The sequence below is a fragment of the Hyperolius riggenbachi genome, chromosome 7 (genome assembly GCF_040937935.1).
Source record: "Hyperolius riggenbachi isolate aHypRig1 chromosome 7, aHypRig1.pri, whole genome shotgun sequence".
NCBI lineage: Eukaryota > Metazoa > Chordata > Amphibia > Anura > Hyperoliidae > Hyperolius > Hyperolius riggenbachi.
Genome location: NC_090652.1, coordinates 6,626,357 through 6,645,886, shown reverse-complemented (window position 1 = coordinate 6,645,886; position 19,530 = coordinate 6,626,357). Strand labels below are relative to the sequence as shown.

The 19,530-nt window shown below is 48.0% G+C and overlaps 2 protein-coding genes across 3 annotated transcripts in view; one reads left to right on the top strand and one right to left on the bottom strand.

Annotated features, from left to right (window-relative positions):
* Window positions 1–5,810, top strand: part of LLGL1 (LLGL scribble cell polarity complex component 1) — a 153,249-nt gene extending 147,439 nt beyond the window's left edge. For both annotated transcript variants that reach the window (XM_068243534.1, XM_068243533.1), the window contains exons 22-23: window positions 359–435; window positions 3,740–5,810. In XM_068243534.1, coding sequence (XP_068099635.1) covers window positions 359–434 — 76 coding nt within the window. In that variant the 3' untranslated portion in view covers window position 435; window positions 3,740–5,810. The remainder of the gene's footprint in view (window positions 1–358; window positions 436–3,739) is intronic.
* Window positions 5,811–13,950: 8,140 nt separating this feature from the next.
* FLII (FLII actin remodeling protein) overlaps window positions 13,951–19,530 on the bottom strand; it is a 107,614-nt gene continuing 102,034 nt past the window's right edge. The window contains exons 28-30 of the mRNA XM_068243531.1: window positions 18,460–18,565; window positions 17,963–18,028; window positions 13,951–16,959 (exon numbers count right to left, since the gene is read on the bottom strand). Of these exons, the coding sequence (XP_068099632.1) occupies window positions 16,825–16,959; window positions 17,963–18,028; window positions 18,460–18,565 (307 nt within the window). The 3' untranslated portion in view covers window positions 13,951–16,824. The remainder of the gene's footprint in view (window positions 16,960–17,962; window positions 18,029–18,459; window positions 18,566–19,530) is intronic.

The following is a 19,530-nucleotide window of genomic DNA, read 5'->3' as shown; positions in this document are numbered from 1 at the left end:
TGTCTAGGAGAAGTCATGGAGAAGCATGTGATCAGTGTGGTCAGGTGATAGATATGTAAGTCTCTGATTAGTGATGGTCATGTCTAGGAGAAGTCATGGAGAAGCATGTGATCAGTCTGGTCAGGTGATGGATATGTAAGTCTCTGATTAGTGATGGTCATGTCTAGGAGAAGTCATGGAGAAGCATGTGATCAGTCTGGTCAGGTGGTAGATATGTAAGTCTCTGATTAGTGGTGGTAATGTCTATGAGAAGTCTGCTCTGTGTATGGCTGCCAGTCAGTCAGAATGGAGGTGTATTTGTTATCCATGGGCATACGTGTTCATGTATATAATGTATGTTCTATTTGCTTCTCTCCAGAGTCACTGAAGAGTCTGAGAAGAATATGAAGAATTCTGCGGAGGAGCCTCGGCTGCCAGAGATTCTGATCAAATGAGGTGAGACACCCGACTGGACTCCTCGGCGTTCTGGAAACAGTCTTGCAGGTCTGGAGACTGGATTCCCCCCCCCATTCCCCGTTCCAAACCCCAGCCGTGCAGGGCAAACACTTTTTAGTTTAAAGTGGATCCGAGGTGAACTTTTACACATTGCATAATTGTGTTCCTTTCCTATTGATTAGAGGGCATTCTTCAAGCCAAATACTTTTTTGTTTTTGTTTTAATACTCTAATTCCCTATAAACTAAATAAGCCACGCCCACAGGTTTTCAGAGAGCCTTGGCAGTAGGAAGGGCTCATGGGAGCTCAGCCTGGGCAGGAGGAGGGGGAGGTGTTACTAGCCATTGATTTCAGAGGCAGAGGGGAGGAGGAAGTGGGGGGGATTAGGCTGATGCCTCAAAATACAAATAAGCCTGCCTCTGTGTAATGTTTACAAACATGGCTGCCCTCATTGTATCACAGGAATAAATAATCATATACTGTTGAAGCTGTTTGCAGCTAGATTTGCTGTGTAAACCATCTAACCATCTTGTTATAGTTTAGTTTTTCATCTCGGATCCGCTTTAACAACTAAAGCTGACCAGGAATCTATAACCGTAACTAATGTTTTCCCTACATTATTGTGAGAAGGGCAGTGGGTGGGGCCAATGCTCAGCCCACAGACATTTTGGGCAGAACATGGAAGCAAGAGTTATTTGGGATATGATTGGATTAATGCAGTAAACTCTGATATAGCAAACCTCTGGATATAGAAAACTCAGGTCCCAGCAAATGCATCTGTACGAATATACAATGTACGACCAATTCTGATGTAGAAAACTTCTGATACAGTAAACCACTTTGCCTGGTTCCTTAGAGTTTACTATAAAGGGTTTCTACTGTATTATTATTTGGCATCCTTTTAAAAATTTCCATCATTCCCTTACCTGAGAGAGACTAAGATGGTGTGCTGCCTACTATCAGTGTAGCTTGCCCACAGAAACTTCCTTTTAATGACTGCTTCCTGTAGTGGTTGCAACCTGGGGGGGGGGGACGAAGGCAGATAGCAGTAGCTATATAGGAAACGGGATTTGTATGTTGTGCTAGAGCATAATTCTACTTTAAGTGCTCCTACAATGCTAGCCCTGTACTGGTTGATTTTACCAAATCGTCCACCTGATTTCATTAAGATTTCTTCAATTCTTCTCCTTTATCTGCCCTAGACTTTTTTTTTTTTTTTTAAATATAGGTTTGGAGAGAACCCCACAAGACCCCTGCTGTTGAGCCCCACCGTGGCTATACATGGTACATCTCAATTTTAAGTCCAGCAAAGGACAAAACACTAGATCCCTCTTAAAGCAGTGCACAGAATGTGGGGGATCGCACACCACAATCGAGGTGCTGAGCCGTATCAAAGTCCAAAGCAAAAATCCAATGGGCTCGCACACTCTTAGATACCAAATCCAATTTATTCGATTACGTGACACACCATTCCAAAAACCAACGAATCGTTTCGGGGCCCCTCAGGGTCCCCTTTGTCAAGGTAACAGTACAGAATGGTACGGCAGAACTGTAAATTCCCTAAAAACATGTGGTTTCACTTACCTGGGGCTTCCCTAAGCCCCCAGCAGCCGTCCTGTCCAGGGCCGGTCTTCCATGATCTTACGTTTTCCCGCTGTGGTGCAGCTTCGTTACTGTCGACTTACGCCGCCTGCGCGATGCCTGGGCTACGCAAAGCTTTCTTCTTGTTCCAACCCGCAATAGAGTCCTGGGAACGCGAACAAAGCTACTCGTAGCCCAGGCCGCACAGGCGCAGTTGCCGTAAGTTGGCGGTAACGAAGCTGCACCACGGCGGGAAAACTGAAGATCGTGGAGGATTGTGCGGGACAGGATGGCTGCAGGGGGCAGGAGAACGGAGGATTGTGCGGGACTGGACGGCTGCTGGGGGCAGGAGAACGGAGGATTGTGCGGGACTGGGCGGCTGCTGGGGGCAGGAGAACGGAGGATTGTGCGGGACTGGACGGCTGCTGGGGGCAGGAGAACGGAGGATTGTGCGGGACTGGACGGCTGCTGGGGGCAGGAGAACGGAGGATTGTGCGGGACTGGGCGGCTGCTGGGGGCAGGAGAACGGAGGATTGTGCGGGACTGGGCGGCTGCTGGGGGCAGGAGAACGGAGGATTGTGCGGGACTGGGCGGCTGCTGGGGGCAGGAGAACGGAGGATTGTGCGGGACTGGGCGGCTGCTGGGGGCAGGAGAACGGAGGATTGTGCGGGACTGGACGGCTGCTGGGGGCAGGAGAACGGAGGATTGTGCGGGACTGGACGGCTGCTGGGGGCAGGAGAACGGAGGATTGTGTGGGACTGGACGGCTGCTGGGGGCAGGAGAACGGAGGATTGTGTGGGACTGGACGGCAGCTGGGGGCAGGAGAACGGAGGATTGTGTGGGACTGGACGGCAGCTGGGGGCAGGAGAACGGAGGATTGTGTGGGACTGGACGGCTGCTGGGGGCAGGAGACCGGAGGATTGTGCGGGACTGGTCGGCTGCTGGGGGCAGGAGAACGGAGGATTGTGCGGGACTGGACGGCTGCTGGGGGCAGGAGAACGGAGGATTGTGCGGGACTGGACGGCTGCTGGGGGCAGGAGAACGGAGGATTGTGCGGGACTGGTCGGCTGCTGGGGGCAGGAGAACGGAGGATTGTGCGGGACTGGGCGGCTGCTGGGGGCAGGAGAACGGAGGATTGTGCGGGACTGGGCGGCTGCTGGGGGCAGGAGAACGGAGGATTGTGCGGGACTGGGCGGCTGCTGGGGGCAGGAGAACGGAGGATTGTGCGGGACTGGGCGGCTGCTGGGGGCAGGAGAACGGAGGATTGTGCGGGACTGGGCGGCTGCTGGGGGCAGGAGAACGGAGGATTGTGCGGGACTGGGCGGCTGCTGGGGGCTTGGGGAGCCCCAGGTAAGTGAAACCATGGGTTTTTAGGGAATTTACAGTTCCGCTTTAAATCCAGCATATGATATTACACTGTTGTACCAAATATCTAGGCTCTCGTGGGTGGGCTGAAGAGTCTCAGACCTGGATCTTGTGGGGGAACCAGACAACCTACATGGCTACACTGTAGTTTGAGCCGCGTTGGTCCACATACATGACCCAGTGATGGTTTGGTAGGCCATACACTACTTGATCAGAAGACTGTTGGATCCAGCATGCACTGCTTCACCCACACAAATGGGCTAGCCCTTCATGGTCAGAAGTGGAAGTGTTTTTGCTGGATTGCAGGGATGACGTTACCCGTTTTTATGAGCCATTTTCTTTTCTTTCTCCTTCTCTAGGTCTGGTTGTAGTGGAGCCTTTGCTGTCCTAGTTTACGCACCGTCTACCAACTGGCTCTGAGCGATGCCATTAAACTTTGAAGCGCATTATGTCATTGAAGGATGTGAGGCAACAGATCACGCGGCCGCTGTTGCTTCTCCCAGTTCCGGCAACACTTTCTCCACACGGCAGATTTTATCACCACCTCTGAGCCAATCAGATCCTCCTCTGACCTCTCCCACTTCTACAGGCCTTGGCTTACCGCTGATTCCAGAGGGACACGCCCATCTTCACAATGTTGGAAGAGGATTGAGCTTGTCCGACGTCCGCCTTGCTCAGTTGCGCATTTGTGAATCGCTACGTACAAAATATGGAGTCACCACAACACAGCCAGACCCAAAACTGTGGAGCAGTCTCGTCTGAAATGTGTATATATAGTTCTTTGCATTAAGTAGACACCTTTTGGCACCGGTGAGAGGAAGATTTAACAATATAACATTTCACTGGATGTTGCATCAGTATTTTAGAGGCTGTTTGAGATTAACCCCTCCTTGCTGCCACGGATCCGCCTCTGTTCTGTGGAGTGGACACGCCCCCTTCCTGCTGCCACTGACCACAACCACTTCTGTTCTATGGTGTGCCATACCCTCTCACTGCTGCCTCTGATCTGCCTCTGTTCTATGGAGTTTTGCCACGCCCCCTTCCTGCTGTCACTGACCCGCCTCTGTCCTGTAGTGTCGCACCTCCTCCCTGCTGCCACTGATCTGCCTGTTCTATGGAGTTTTGCCACGCCCCCTTCCTGCTGCCACTGACCTGCCTCTAGTCTATGGCGTGCCACTCCTGCTGCCACTGACCCACCTCTGTTCCATGGAGTGCTATGCCCCCTGTCCCACCTTTATTCTGTAGCATTGTGCTCCGCCCCCTCCCTTCTGCCTCTAGAGGCGCCCCCTGCCTGCTGCCACTGACCACTTTTGTTCTATGGTGTGCCACACCTTCACTGTTGCCACTGATCTGCCTCTGTTCTATGGAGTTTTGCCACGCCCCCTTTCCTGTTGCCACTGACCTGCCTCTGTTCTATGCGGTGCCACTCCTCCTGCCTGCTGCCACTGACCCACCTCTGTTCCATGGAGTGCTATGCCCCCTGTCCCGTCTTTATTCTGTAGTGTTGTGCTCCGCCCCCTCCCTTCTGCCTCTAGAGGCGCCCCCTGCCTGCTGGAACGAGGAATGCTTTCACTCACTTTTCTTCTTTTTCAGCACATAATTGCTGCTCTGCGATTGGCTGTTTTTGTAGCACAGACTGACTCTCTTGCACAAGTAACTCTATTCCGCATCTGAAGTAATAGACTGAAGACCTCTTGCCCAGCAATAACCTGCTTGTTTTATGACCGCATGCGAAGGGCGCCTGCTGAACATTCCCTCCCCCGCATCAGCGACCAAAGTCTCGCCAAATTCCAGCCGCGAAGCCGAGCGTGAATGTGAATTTACGGCCTGAGAAGCCGCGGACTGCGCATTGTGCACAACTGTGAGTTTCTGACCTCTGCAGTGTTTCAGGGGTTCAACAGAAATGTTTCTTTTATGACCATTGCCTGACTAGATCTATTTTTATACGCCTCGCCTTCCATTTCTAAGGCTATTTTTGGTACCGCTTTTCTGTAAATCTACTACAGTTTATATTAATGGGTAGGTAAGGCGAGAAGAGAGGCTGGGCTCTTGGGGTGCGGACCACCAGCTCGGCATGTGATAGACCTCCAGCCAGGCGTAGGTGACGGACCACCAGCTCGGCATGTGATAAGCCCCCAGCCAGGCGTAGGTGACGGACCACCTGCCTGGCACGTGATGGACTGCCTGCCCCCAATCTGGGAGGTCTGTGAACTGCAGCGGGTCCGGCCCGGAGCTGAAAGAGCCTTTAGTTAACCCTATGGTTTGTCTTGGACAAGATGATCTTTGAATGATCCAGTTTACATGGATTTTAATTTTTTTTTTTTTTTTTCAGTTTAGTTTGTAATCTTATTTCATTTTTTTTGTTTAGCATTTTTTGTTTAGATATAAAAGTGTTTTATTAAAAAAATAAAGATATTGCTTGTTTCTTTACGTATTTGTGTTGTAACTATATGTGGCTGCGTGGAAAGCATTTGCGTGTGATATTTAGATGGTACCTGGGAGTGCGCCCTAAAGGAGGGATCTGCCAACCCCCAGTCCATGGAAACCGCTTGGCCGTTTGGAGGAGGAGTGTATTTGCTGCTTTATTGCTGAAGGTCTCGGGCCTGCAGCCTATGTAATGCTTGTGTTGGGCATTTGACGGATGCTGTAGGCCTGAAACATGCTGCCATGTCTTGTCTGTACTGCTAGATATGCAGGATTCTGCAATAAAGGAGAGAACCAACTCTTCCTCCTCCTGGTCAAGTGGCCTTTGTTTGGGATTCTGTGACTGGACACCAGCTGAATAATTGTGAAAGGGATGTGGACTGGTGTAGAGGGAATAACGGCTAAGAACTGAACAGGTCTGACCACCTGACCTGCAGCAATCTTCTCTCCATCAACTCGCTCCTATTTCCCAACTCTCCTTAAAGTGTAACTGTTGGGCATAAAAAAAAAATTCTTTTTTTGTCTGGTAAACAAGTAATAAGGATGCTAACCAGGCAATCCAAAAGCTACACATCACTATTACTTTTCTTGTTTATTGTTCCCCAGTTTACCTGATTGTTTGTTGCACACAAAATTTGGTTCACACAAAGGAAGTTGCAGGGCATGCTGGGTTGTCTTTTTTTTCTTCTCTACTTCCTCTCAGACTTAACAAATGCAGCCTGATTGGCTGAAGCCTCTTTCTTTCCTGGTTTCCCCTCCCACACCTCTATTCATCTCTGATTGGCCAATATTTCTCATGCTGAGACAGTGCACTTTCTATAGTGGAGGGCGGGCAATGCATACACAATCAGGCAGAGGGGAGTAAGGGAGGAAATGACATCAGGATTGGCTTCAAGATGGACACAGTTGAAATGGAGAATACTAAGGATATTTTTTTTTTACTATAGAAAAAGCACTAAAATCTAAATGTAGACAGTGTGGATATGTTATGTAAGTAGAGCAAGTGTTAGTATGGCTGACTGCTCCTCTTTAAAGTACAACTGAAGTAAGCAGTATATGGCGGCTGCTATATTTATTTCCTGTTAAATACCAGTTTCCTGGCAGCTCTGCTGATCTATTTGGCTGCAGTAGTGTCTGAATCATACCAGAAACTAGCATGAAGCTAATCTTGTCAGATCTGACAATAATGTCAAACACCTCAGTGTTCTCCTTTTGGTGAGCACCCTGCTGTCAGAGGCTTGCCGCCTCATTCTCCTATGCTGTGAGCAGCATTGCACTGACCCTGCATTCCCCCCTCACACCCCACCCAGCTACTTTTTTTTTTTTTCATGTCACCTGATTGGAGGAAAAATTCTGGGGAGATCACCACCTGATCTGCATGCTTGTTCAGGGGCTATGGCTGAAAGCATTAGTGGCAGAGGATCAGCAGCTGTCAGGCAACTGGTATTGCTTAACAGGAAATAAATATGGCAGCCTTCAAATCACTTTCACTTCAGGTGGCCTTTAACCACCTTAGCGGTATGGACGAGCTCAGCTCGTCCACTACCGCCAGAGGGTGCTGCTCAGGCCCTGCTGGGCCGATTTTGGTCAAATAAAGAGCAGCGCACGCAGCCGGCACTGCCAGCCGCGTGTGCTGCCCGATCGCCGCCGCTCTGCGGCGATCCGCCGCGAGCAGCGGCGAAAGAGGGTCCCCCCAGCTGCCTGAGCCCTGCGCAGCCGGAACAAATAGTTCCGGCCAGCGCTAAGGGCTGGATCGGAGGCGGCTGACGTCAGGACGTCGGCTGACGTCCATGACGTCACTCCGCTCGTCGCCATGGCGACAGGAGAAGCCAAACACGGAAGGCTGCTCATTGCGGCCTTCCGTGTTACTTTTGGCCGCCGGAGGCGATCAGAAGAACGCCTCCGGAGCGCCATCTAGTGGGCTTTCATGCAGCCAACTTTCAGTTGGCTGCATGAAATAGTTTTTTTTTTTTATTTAAAAAAAACCCTCATGCAGCCGCCCTGGCGATCTTAATAGAACGCCAGGGTGGTTAAAGGACTTATGAGGTCAATAATAGAGAAAAAAATTAAAAAAAGTTAGCTACCTGCGTCAGCTTGTTAGGCACGGAGGACGCCGTCCGCGCCCTCCGTGTCGTTCCGCCGGGTCCCCGCCGCTCAATAGCCCCCTGAACGGTCCCCGACCGCGCGGTCCGGGTCGGGCTCTCCAGACTGTACAAAGATGGTGCGCAGCTCTAAGGCCAACCCCCCCCCCCCAATCATGCTACAGGAAACAGCCTGTTGCGTGTATTGGGGGGGGGGGTTGGCCTTAGAGCTGCGCACCATCTTTGTACAGTCTGGAGAGCCCGACCCGGACCGCGCGGTTGGGGACCGTTCGGGGGGCTATTAGGTGGCGGGGAACGGCGCGGACGGTGTCCTCCGTGCCTTACAAGCTGACGCAGGTAGCTAACTTTTTAAATTTTTTTTTTCTCTATTATTGGCCTCGTGAGTCCTTTAAAGCACACCTGTCCTGAATGAAGACAAGAATATGCCCATTGCACAAGTATGCTGGTACTGACCTAAGGCCTTGCTCACATTGCGTTCAGCTCCCGTGTCTGTCCACTGTGTTTTTATCTCCCACCTTTTTTTTTTTAAGCGTTTTCTGCGCGTTCGCTCTTTTGTGGGTGTTTTTTATAAGCGAGCGCTTCTGTCTTTTGATCCAGAATCAAATACAATGTGTGTGTTTTTGTTTTTTTTTATGCAATTGCTTGCCAAAGCGATTTTGTGAGCGGTTTGCATTTTCCTATATCTTCTATTGAAGCAAATCGCCTCAAATGGCCCAAGGGCCGCTTTTCTAAGCAGATTGCAAACGAACCGCTCAGATATGAACTCTCTTAGAGAATCATTGCGCAGGTGCTTTCGGGGTGATTTTGAAAATCGACTGCTCTTAAAATTTTTACAAAAACACCTATGTGAACAAGGCCTAAGTGAGTGATTATGGAGGTGCGATAAAGTATCAGACTCTTCCCGGATGAATTAAACTAATGTTAAGTTTGCATCACAGTTACAGCAATTGTGATGTTTCAGCTGACAAGATAATAAAGTCCCCTTTCTTTGATGATGGTCTTGGCCAGGGTATCTCAGCTCAGTCCTCAGTACCACCAGCAGGGCATGTTTTGTGGCAATCTGCACAGGGTAATGCGCTCTGCTGAGACACTTATTACTTCACCTGTGAATGTTTGTGGTTTTCTGCGGAACGTGGACAGTAGTTGGGGGAGTTTGAGGACTGAGCTGAGGAACCCTGGCCTTGATGACCAAAGCGTCGAGATTGCTTTGATATAAAGTGAAGTTTGCAACTCATCCAGGTGGTGTCCTGGTTCTTCCTTCCATTGTGACTCTTACATAGGAGCTTGCTGGTTTAAATCCCCAGGACTAGTGGTGGTGAAGCATCATGAGATTTGTTTGCTGCTCTGATTTACTGTAATCACATCCAGCTTTAGCACATGATCAACAAATCAGAGACTTGCATATCTTTCACCTGACCACATGCTTCTCCATGACTTCTCCTAGACACAACCATCACTAATCAGAGACTTACATATCTATCACCTGATCAGTACTGATCACATGCTTCTCCATGATTTCTCCTAGACACGGCCATCACCAATCAGAGACTTGCATATCCATCACCTGACCAGACTGATCACATGCTTCTCCATGACTTCTCCTAGACACGGCAATCACTAATCAGAGACTTGCATATCCATCACCTGACCACACTGATCACATGCTTCTCCATGACTTCACCTAGACACAACCATCACTAATCAGAGACTTGCATATCTATCACCTGACCACACTGATCACATGCTTCTCCATGACTTCACCTAGACACAACCATCACTAATCAGAGACTTGCATATCTAGCACCTGACCACACTGATCACATGCTTCTCCATGACTTATCCTAGACATGACCATCACTAATCAGAGACTTGCATATCTATCACTTGACCAAAGTGATCACATGCTTCTCCATGACTTCTCCTAGACATGACCGTCACTAATCAGAGACTTACATATCTATCACCTGACCAGACTGATCACATGCTTCTCCATGACTTCTCCTAGACATGACCATCACTAATCAGAGACTTGCATATCTATCACCTGACCACACTGATCACATGCTTCTCCATGACTTCACCTAGACACAACCATCACTAATCAGAGACTTGCATATCTAGCACCTGACCACACTGATCACATGCTTCTCCATGACTTATCCTAGACATGACCATCACTAATCAGAGACTTGCATATCTATCACTTGACCAAAGTGATCACATGCTTCTCCATGACATCACTACCTGGGACATTCAACCTCTTATGTTGTGTTTTTCAAAGTTTTTATTGAATAATTTTTAAAGTTTTAACAAAACCAATAGTACATAAAGATATTAACAACAAAGAGCGAACATTAGGGACAACATATGCAGATATTTTCCATTGGTGTCTAAGCTTAGTTGGGAGGGGGCAGGAGTGATAACCAGTAGTGTGATTTTAGCGAACATTAGAGCAACTGAGAATGAAATTGCTACTGTCAGAAAAAAAGAGTTTCTATGAGCCCACAGAGGACTAGGTCCAGCTATCTGGGGCTTGCTAATGGAGAGTTTGGGGATAGGGCAGGGAGGGGCCCATATAGGGCTAGAACAGGTTATAAATATCTCCCTGGACGCCTGCTGTCCAGCGATGGGCAGGCGGGACAAGGGAGGTTATCACCGTAGTCAACATCAGGGAGAAGTTGAAAGGAAAAATCAGAGAGAAGAAGAGAGAGGGAGAGAAGGAAAAGGAGGGAGCAAAAGAAAGAGTAGAGTAAGAAAGAGAGAGAGGGGTCAAGGGTGGGGGGGGTCCACCTTACAGTCTTAAAATGGAAGCCAACTCCAGGTTTGGATGCTCCAGGTGAATCCAGGGGTCCCAGATTTTTCAAATTTCTTTTGGGTGTCCTTAAGAATGCTAGTGAGGCGTTTATCATTGAGTTTATTCTTGATTTTACTTCGCTAATAGTGACAGAAGGCTTCTTCCAGTTCCGTGCTATTGTCATGGTGGCTGCCGAAAATATTATGGAAGCTAGTTTGTTTTGTGCAGAGGTCAAGGGTTTTATTCTCTCATGCAGTAAAGCTTGCCAAGGGTCTTTAGCAATTGATTGGTGGAATAGGGATGAAAGTAATGTATATATTTGACACCAGAATTGGGTAAGCCGCGGACAAGTCCACCAGATATGTAACATATCGCCAGGCACTCTGCAGCCTTGGAAGCAATAAGGGTTGGCAGATCAACCTCTTATGTTGTGACTGAATGACATTACATACTAAGGAGTGAATGCTGATGGCCTGGTTATCCTGCTGCTTTTTCTGGCTTCACTATTGTCATATCACTGTGAACATGATCCTTACGGTGGTCAAAGGGCCCGTTTCCACTATCGCAAATCCGCATGCGGATTCGCACATGTAATGCAAGTGGATGGGCCTGTTTCCACTGTAGCGTTGTTGAGGTTCAGTTTTTTTTTTCAGAAAAAACGCACAAAAGAGCCGCAGAATTCGCCTGCGAGTGAATGCATGTGGATTGCCACTAATGTATTTAAAGTGAACCTCCGGACTAAAAATTAGACTCAGCAGAACTGAAAAGGCCTGGTGTTTCTTTAACAGTTTCACAGCATCAGAACTTTGTTTCTCTTATACAATCCTCATTTTTAGCTGCACGGAAGAAAACTGCCTGGGCTTTTTTCCCCTGATGCTGTGCAAAGCATGATGGGATTTCTGATGTTGTTCTTGTTCTGCTGTTTTGGTGCAATTTTTTTTTATTTATTTTTTTTACATTTTGAATTTGACATTTGAAGCCTAGCGTGTGCAGTTGGGAGAGGTAATCAGGACACAGGACAGTTGGAACTGTGTCTCCTGCTCCTTGTCACCTCCTTTCAACCAAAAAGATGGCTGCCCCATGAATCACAAAAATGCACCTGTTCTTTTAAAACAGGGTGGGTAAGAGATTATATTATCTATCTATTCTAATTAACATAACTAATGTAACTTGATGACTGTATGTTTGTTTAGGCTGAAGTTCCCCTTTAATAGGAAATTCGCATGCTGTTTTGGTATGCGAATTTTCATGCGAATTCGCATGGAAATCAATGGAAAAGCACACCGGCATTGCCATGGTTAAATTCGCATACATCGCCATCCATGCGAATTTGCAGTGATTTCGCAATGCAATAGTGGAAACGAGCCCTGACAGCTGCTTTCTGCACCGCATCACCTGTGCGATGTTTACAGTGCAGCGGGTGTGTTGTGGTATGTTAACACATGTAAGTATCATGAATAAGTTACATTTTACTGTGTCGCTACAGGGCCTCTTTAAAGAGAACCCCAGGTGGGGTTCTAACAACCCAATCCCCATACAGAGGCTGGGTCTGCCCATAGAGCCCAGCCTCTGTTGCTATTCAGATTCCCCCTAAGCCCCCTTGCTCTCTACGAGACCCCATAAATTACAGCCACGCTGCTGGCAGTGTGTCAGAGCAGGCTGTGTTTACCTCTGTAATGCCAGACTCGCCGCTCCTGCACCGCTCTGGTCCCTGCCCACGGCCCTTCCTGCTGATTGGAGGGAAGAAATGTGGGTGGGGACTGGAGCGATGCAGGAGGCGGGGGGAGCGCCGAGACTTACAGGAGGAGGTAGACACAGCCAGCACAGCAGGGCTGTGATTTATAGGATCTTGAAGAGCACAGGGAGGCTTGGGGGGGGGGGGGGGGGGCAATAGCAACAGAGGTTGGGCTCTATAGGCAGACCCAGCCTCTGTATGGGGATTTCGTTATTAGAATCTTGCCTTAAGTCCTTTAACTACCTCACAACCGCTCTATGGCAATGGGCGTGGTGGCAGCCCCAGGACTGCCTAACGCCAATTGGGGTCAAGTCCTGGGGGCTCTAATTTGCATTCGATCACACACATCTCAAGCTTGGGGGGGTTGGAACTCCGCCCCCTCTTCAGTCTCCGAGCGAGACTGTTAGATGGCATCATTGCCGTCTATTTACACAGTGTAGCGCTGCGATCAGCCATGTGACGCTGCTGTCCCCCTGGGGGACAAGAGAGTGATCGCTGTGATAGGCTGGCTGGGGGAGGCAGAGGAAAGGGTTAAAAAAAATATATACATATAAAAAAAAAAGCTGGGGGGCTATCAGACCCCACCAAACGGAGAGCTCTGTAGGTGGGAGGAAAATCACTCATGTTCTGTGTTGTGCGGCCCTGCAGCTGTGCCTTAAAGCTGCAGTGGCCATTTTAGCTAAAATGTGCCTGGTCTTTAAAGAGAACCCGAGGTGGGTTTGAAGAATATTATCTGCATACAGAGGCTGGATCTGCCTATACAGCCCAGCCTCTGTTGCTATCCCAACCCCCCCCCCCCCTGCACTCTGCAATCCCTCATAAATCACAGCCAAGCTGCTCACAAACAGCTTGTCAGAGCTGGCTGTGTTTATCTCTATAGTGTCAGTCTGCTGCTCTCCCCGCCTCCTGCAGAACTCCAGTCCCCGCCTGCATCCCTTCCCTCCCTGCTGATTGGAGGGAAGGGACGGGGGCAGGGACCAGAGCTATGCAGAAGGCAGGGGAGCAGCTGAGACTGACACTACAGATGTAAACACAGCCTCACAGCATGGCTGTTATTTATGAGGGATTGCAGAGTGCAGGGGGACCTTAGTGGGGTTTGGGATAGCAACAGAGGCTGGGCTGTATAGGCAGATCCAACCTCTGTATGCAGATAACATTCTTTAAACACACCTCAGGTTTTTTTTTTTGGGGGGGGGGGTTACCACTGTGGTCTTTAAGTGGCTAATGGATTTAAATGTGGCTAAAGGTTTACATGCACTTTTTCATTCACTTGTATAGCTTGGACATTCATTGATATCAAAACCAAATTTAGCCTAAAATGTGAGCACATCCTGGTGTGTAGGCAGCTTCCTGGAGGGGGCATAGACAACAGCATGGAATCACTGACACCTGATGAGTATATGTGGATAGTGAAAGAAGTGTGCATTTTAGCTGGAGTGACTATTTATTTCTCAGCAAATTTTAAAATGCAAGCAGTGATTAAAGAACAGTTGAAGAAATGGAGACCACAAGAACTGAAAGTGAAGTGCAAATTTATTAAAATATAAAGCTCATACAGTAAATATTCACTACCTCCTGGGGGTGGGGCTTAAGTCTCCTCCCCCTGTGGAAATGAGTCCAGTTGGGGGGGGGGGGGCCAGAGTGAAGCTCTTTTCTCAGGGACCAATTATAAATAACAGATTTCATATAGTGTCACTGGAGGGATTGATCTCTGAAAGGGACAGCTTTGCATGGAATGGAAAGCAATAATCTAGTTACTTTTTTTTCCCTTATTAAACCAGCAGTGTAACCGTTCAATGTCGTGATGAGCAGCTTTGCTCCCTTACCCATACAGACATTGCCTTTGAGGTAAGATTAACTGTCATGTTGAAATAACAGCTGAAAAATTCAAATCTGCTCATGTAGCACTGGCTGCAGGACACTCCCTGCCTGACCACTGGCCAGATGTTGCTAGTTATACACACTGCAAATCAATCATAAATGATTTAAGACAGTATGTAAACTTACTAGGCTGTTAACATTTTTACTTAAGTAGGCCATACACACACATTGATTTTTCCATTCGATTCCTGTCAGATTTAATTACTGATTAAAGCGGCTTGCAATCTATTGCAGAACATGTCAACAATTTCAATCAATCCCTACTTAAAGAGAACCAGAGATGAAGCCACCTCATGTATTTTACCTTATAAATCAGTGGGAACATGACAGTAAACACCTAATCTGCTCTTTGTTACATTGTTCTCTGTTTAATTTGCCTGTTATCACCTCTAAGATAAGAATCCCGACTAAGCAGTCGGTCTGGCTTTGCTACAGAATAATTATAGCTGAGACTGTGTTCTTTGCTGTCTTCAAGTCCAAGCCTGCCCCCTGCTGGCTTTGCTCAGGAATCATTATAGCTGAGTCATTATAGCAAAGCCAGACTCAATGCTCAGTCCGGGATTCTTATCTCAGCTAGATAACAGACACTTTTAGCAGTGAGGATGGAACAGAGAGCAGGGTAAATGTTTTCTCTAATGTTCCCACTGATTTCTATGGTAAAATACACAAGGGTGCTTCGTCTCTGGTTCACTTTAATAAAAAAAAAAGGGATTGATTATTAATTGCATTGGGTAGCAAGCTGGGTGTATAGTTATCTTTACTTTGCTGGCTGCAAACATAACAGCAGATAATGGAGGATGGTTACAAGAAATTATACAGCAAATACCTGCAGGGAAGGCAGCAGCAATACTGCTCTCCTATGTATTATGGGTGTTTCAGGAAGACCAAAGCCCAACCAGAATTAAAGGAGAACTGTAGTGAGGGGCATATGGAGGCTGCCATATTTATTTCCTTTTACACAATGCCAGTTCCCTGGCAGCCCTGCTGGTCTATTTGGCTGAAGACATGTTTGAATCACACCAGAAACAAGCATGCAGCTAGTCTTGTCAGATCTGACATTTGTCAGAAACACCTGATCTGCTGCATGCTTGTTCAGGGGCTATGGCTGAAAGTATTAGGGGCAGAGGATCAGCAGGACAGCCAGGCAACTGGTATTGCCTAAATGTAAATAAATATGGCAGCCTCCATATACTTCTCACTACAGTTCTCCTTTAACTTCCCATAATGCAAGTGACTGTTTATCCAATCAAGTTACAGGGAAGCATGTCTATGACAACCTACCTGCACTGGTGGTTTAGAGAATACCCATTCCCACTCCACCTTTCATGAATTTGTCCCCAGCAACCAATCAGCTGCTAGCTTTCATTAATAAACCTGCACTAAACAGTAAACGTACAGTGAAATCTGTAGGTGTGACATCACCCCCTAGTGGCTATAAATAATGTGACTCCCTCTGCTGAGAACAATTCTGCCTTCATTGTATTAAATAAACCCCAAACGGGAAGATAACTTGAAAACCACATAAATAGTTTAAAAAGATGCGATAGCGCCAACTTACTCGGTAAAGCACCGTTCATCAGTCTCTGTAAAAGTCGCCATCTGTCTCTAAAATGGGAAATCTTGATTGCACAGCTTCAAGAACACATGCTAATTTTTCCCACCTTTCATACAAATTGTATGCAGTTTAGAGCACAATCAGTGCAGGCTGACAGGAAGTACCTGGTTTCAGCATACAGTTTGCATGCAAGAGGGATCATTAGCAGGTCAATGGCCATCTGGACTTTTCATACTGCAGTGGGGGAGGAGTTATGCTGTGACATCATCAGTGTTCAGCTCTACAAGCATATAAGAGGGGGGGGGGAGTGTCTAAACCAGGCCAGAGGAACTGAAGTATGCCGCTGATATACCCAGTCTCCCAACTGAAGGGACAACAGTGGGTGAGACATTCCAGCACTACACCCGGCCACAGAACTAGCAGCAGCCTGAGGGGAAGAAGCATGAAATAGCTGTGCCTAGAAGTTTTACCCCTCCAGAGTGATTGTGGCTTGGAGAAGGAGAGAGTTGCTCACGAAAGAGACGTTCCCTTGTTTGTAGTAGAACAAAAATCACAGCGCCCTCTAGTATTCCCGCTGCAGAAATACAGAGAACACACAAGCAGCTCACCAGTCCCACCTCCTGCCATATTGGAGTGCATAAAGATCTGAGCTCTCCCATCTCTATTCACCCCACCAGCTGCCAAGCGCTCAGACTTAGGAAGGACAGCTTAGTGTATGTAACCCCCATAACCCACTGAACACAACTCCTCCTCTCTAATAACCCCTCCCCAACAAGTGACTCCTCCTCTCTAACACATAGCCCCTCCCCCATAACACTGTAGAAGACCCTGTGAGGGCGCTGCAGTCATTAAGGCTGGATCTGGTTCCCAAGTAAGAAATGAGTCCATAGTAAAACATGAAATAGAAGTATGGGCTGTGCAAGCGTAGCTCCCGGCCTGGAGAGGAGAGCAGCCTAGGCTGGCGGCTTGCGGAAGGCACCCCAGGCGTGAAAGCAGCGGGTGAAGGCGTGGGGCTCGTTTCCCTTCCGCACCAGGCGCAGCTTACGCGGGTGCTCCGTGTCTTTCGCTCTCATGTGCTGAATGTAAACCTGCAGGGGAAACAAAAACAAAGAGGCTCAAGAAAATGGCTAAATTCTGCTCACAAAGACAACTCCACACATACATCCAGCCTCCCCCTTTCCCAGGCTGAAGAATATGGCCAAGTTCTGGACAGACACACCTTTCCCCAGGCAATAACTACACTGCATACACCCCACCCTCCAGTGCTAATACTGCACTGCTCATCCCTTCCCTGCGCTGAGCCATAACTACACTGCTCATCTCTCTCACATGCACCCCCCTTATTCTCTCCTTCTCGTCTCTCCCCTCCCCCAGCACTAACTAATCACCCCTCCAGTGTACTGGACTGATTATCCCCTTCCCTGTGGAGAACCATAACTTCTCTCCCTCTTGATTTTCTCTCTCGCTCTCCCCCCCCATCCTTATCTCTATCTCTCCCATACCCTCCCTTCCTTTCATTCTCCCCGGGCAATAACTAGACTGCATCCACCAACCACCCCTCCAGTGCTAACACTACACTGACCATCCCTTGCCTGTGCAGAGCTATAACTACACTACTCATCTCCCATTCCACTGTCTTCCACTATAAGGACTGCAGGAGGCGGGGTCACAACAGGAAGTAATGAGCGATAGTGCATGGGTTTGATTTCCCAGTACCACATCTCCTCTACCAATAGCTATTACAGCAAAGGTCACAGTGTTATGTGATAGACCAGCTGCTGCCACAACTGAGGACCTGACAAATGCCCTCCCACATGGGCCACACCTCATCCCAGCCCCTTGCTAAAGTCTGGTCAGGCAGCTGTCAGGTGGGAAGGGTGAGGAATAGGATAATCAATAACAAGATTGAATGCACAGATAATACTCAGGTTATTAGACTGAGCTGGCTTCATGCTCTTCTGCATCAGCTGTATAGCCATAGATGGCCTATTCATGTTCCAATACAGGAGAATAAACTTCAGTCTGTTCTGTTATAAAGGAATGTCACAGCAAAAACCAAATATTATCCTCATAGGCTGGAGTCACACTCACCTGACACGCCTTCAAGCTCAGCTTAATCTCCACTTGGCTGGTCTGCGTCCCCACCCACATATATACCTGAAAACAAGGACAAACTGGTTACATCACAGCTCTTTGTACCCGCCCATTCAGAGCTCCAGCAGGCAGGGGTGTGTCTCACATTGTACCCGCCCATGCAGAGCTCCAGCAGGCAGAGGCGTGTCTCACATTGTACCCGCCCATGCACAGCTCCAGCAGGCAGAGGCATGTCTCACATTGTACCCGCCCACACACAGCTCCGGCAGGCACAGGCATGTCTTTCCTTGTGCCCACACATGCAAAACTTAGGAGGTACATGTGTGTCTTTTTGAACCTGCACATGCAGCGCTCATAGGAATGTATTTTACCCGCCCATGCAGAACACCAGCAGGCATCAGAATGTCTCTTTGTACCTCCCCCCACATTCAGAGCTTTGGCAAGCACAGGCATCTCTCTCTTTTTACCCGCCCATGCAGAACCCCAGCACTCACCTCCCTGCCATTGTCCAGAAGCATGATGTCATCATCTGCGAGGTCATCTTGACAGAAGTCAGAGCACTTCTCAGACACGGAGAAATAGCCCTTTTCATTAGAACACCTGGAGAATCAGAACATCAAGAATGTCAGGACAGAGGTGGGAGGAAACATCTGTGACTAGAGCAAAATTCTCACCCACAATATTGTTATAAAGATAACATTTTCTACCCTCTCAAGAAGAGTTCTTGAAATAATGAAACAACCTAAATGCCTCCAGAAGGAGTTTCCTTCAGCCTCACTGAGTAACAATCATATTTAATCTATTTCTCATATAATATATAAAGTTTACATTTGAGGTTGTTGTGTCAGTGGGTTATATTCAGAAAGTGTGAAGGTGGGATGTCTTAAGGAGGACCTGTAGCGGAAAAAAGAAAAAAAAGCGCCCTTGGTGGATACTTACCTTGGAAGAAGGCAGCCTCCGGATCCTAATGAGTTTCCCCCATCCTAAGCTTCAGGGATCCAGTGCCGCCTTCCTTGAAATCACAGCAGACAGTAGTGCCTGCAATATTTATCTACCCCGATCCAGCGCAGGCACATTAGTGGCTTTCCCATCGGGTTCAGGTGGAAATAGCGGAGTCTGATCGGGCCCTCTCTACTGCGCTGGCCACTCACGTTTCACAGGTGTTTACTTTCAACACGTATACGAAAGGCAACACCAACCTCCTTATTAAAAGTTGGCAATAAAAGTGGTTCATGATGACATTGGACAATACTGTGGTGGGTATGTGTAGTGGTTGTGAGTGCGACACAGCCGGCTGCGATAGGACCGTTGGCTGTCTTCATTAACCACTTCTGTTGCCTACTATTAATAAGGAGGATGGGTTTTACATTTAGTGAAGCAATAATAAATCTGTATACCCGTTATAAGCAGGCACCTGTGGAATCTTTACTTTGGTGTTTGGGAAGTAAGTTCCAGAGGAGGGGTGAAGCACGTGATAAATCTTGTATATGTGAATGGGAGGAGGTGATTCTAGAGGACAGTAGGAGAAGGTTGTGTGCAGAGCAGAGGATGTGGTTTGGATGATG